The sequence below is a fragment of the Caloenas nicobarica genome, unplaced genomic scaffold (genome assembly GCF_036013445.1).
Source record: "Caloenas nicobarica isolate bCalNic1 unplaced genomic scaffold, bCalNic1.hap1 Scaffold_96, whole genome shotgun sequence".
Classification (NCBI taxonomy): Eukaryota; Metazoa; Chordata; class Aves; order Columbiformes; family Columbidae; genus Caloenas; species Caloenas nicobarica.
Window position 1 is genome coordinate 791,638 of NW_027017725.1, and position 1,890 is coordinate 793,527.

The 1,890-nt window shown below is 52.9% G+C and overlaps 1 protein-coding gene across 1 annotated transcript; it reads left to right on the forward strand.

The window, feature by feature from the left end:
• The first annotated feature begins 217 nt into the window (after nucleotides 1–217).
• Nucleotides 218–1,189, forward strand: LOC136002974 (olfactory receptor 14J1-like). The gene has a single exon (XM_065658211.1). The coding sequence runs from the start codon at nucleotides 218–220 to the stop codon at nucleotides 1,187–1,189; it is 972 nt and encodes a 323-aa protein (XP_065514283.1).
• Nucleotides 1,190–1,890: the final 701 nt, after the last annotated feature.

Here is a 1,890-nt window from a genome sequence, read left to right on the forward strand (position 1 = left end):
ACACAGCAGCTCCTGGGGGTCAGAAAGTGGTCAGCCCCGGAGGTTGGTGAACACGCATGGCAAAAGGAAAAGGAGGCACCTGTGTCCTTTGCTCTCCTTTCCAGGATATCCTGAGAGGTCCTCAGCCCCTCCATGCCATCCCATCTCCCCAGACCAGCACAAAAGCCCTGGCCCTTGAGGTACTCCTTGGACAGTGCTCCATGCCCAGAGGAACCAAATGTCCAACAGCAGCTCCATCACCCAGTTCCTCCTCCTGCCATTCACAGACACACGGGAGCTGCAGCTCTTGCACTTCTGGCTCTTCCTGGGCATCTACCTGGCTGCTCTCCTGGGCAACAGCCTCATCATCACCACCACAGCCTGTGACCAGCACCTCCACACCCCCATGTACTTCTTCCTCCTCAACCTCTCCCTCCTTGACCTGGGCTTCATCTCTACCACTGTCCCCAAACCCATGGCCAATTCCCTCTGGGACACCAGGGCCATTTCTTATATGGGATGTACTGCCCAAGTCTTTCTGTTTTTCTTTTTCACTTCAGCAGAGTATTGTCTCCTCACCATCATGTCCTACGACCACTACATTGCGATCTGTAAACCCCTGCACTACGGGACCCTCCTGGGCAGCAGAGCTTGTGGCCACACGGCAGCAGCTGCCTGGGCCAGTGGGTTTCTCAGTGCTCTGCTGCACATGGGCAATACATTTTCACTGCCACTGTGCAAGGGCAATGCCCTGGACCAGTTCTTCTGTGAAATCCCCCAGATCCTCAAATTGTCCTGCTTAGATGCCTGCCTCAGGGAAGCTGGTCTTATTGCTTTTAATGCTTTTCTATTTTGGGGATATTTTGTGTTCATCGTGCTGTCCTATGTGCAGATCTTCAGGGCCGTGCTGAGGATCCCCTCTGAGCAGGGACAGCACAAAGCCTTTTCCACATGCCTCCTTCACCTGGCCGTGGTCAACCTGTTTGTCAGCACCTCTTCTTTTGCGTACCTGAAGCCCCCCTCCATCTCCTCTCCATCCCTGGATCTGGTGGTGTCTGTTCTGTACTCAGTGGTGCCTCCAACATTGAACCCCCTCATCTACAGCATGAGGAACCAGGAGCTAAAGGATGCTCTAAGGAAGCTGATGAGTGAATGTTTTCAGCCATACACTGCCCACCTTCCTCTTCAATGGCTCCAGTGTACATCATGACAGGCCAATCTTTGTTTCCCTCTTATACATTTTTTTTCTTTTTCCACTTCTGATATTGTTGTTTTCAAAGAAATGCCACCCTACATCTCCACCTGCTTAAATATCCACCCATGTTGTGTGATCCAGAGACCTTGTTTAACCAGGTAGTGTCTTAAATACAAGTGAAATAAATGAACATGATTTTTAATTTTTTTTATTTTTTAGGGTTTTTTTCTTATGTCTGAGACCCATTCTCATTGTATCAGGGATGAATGGGAAATGAAAATGGTGGAGAGAGGGCAGGGGAGGTGGGAGAGACTCGAGGGAGCTGGGCTGGGCTGGAAAGTACCTGGGAGAGAAAAACATCAGCCTGTATCTCGTGCTGCATGACCATGCAGGGTGAAGATTCACACCAGGGGTTGTGGTGCAGAGCCAGGGCTTGTGGGAGGGATCAATGTCCTGCAGGTGCAGGAGAGAGGAAGCTGCTCTGTGACCTTGGCGGCATGGACACACCAGGAAGGTGGCCCAGGGCCTTCGTCACCCCCCAGCCACTGGCCACCTCTCATGGGCCATTTCCAGCACTGGCCGCTCAGCCCAGGTTTACGGGTGAGGTTCCCTGTGAGGCCATCTCCATCCTCCTGCTGGGCTCAGGGCCTGTCTCAGGGAATGGCCAGCCCTGCCCAGCCTCTCTCCTGGCCCAGACCCTGGCAGACCCTGGAGCA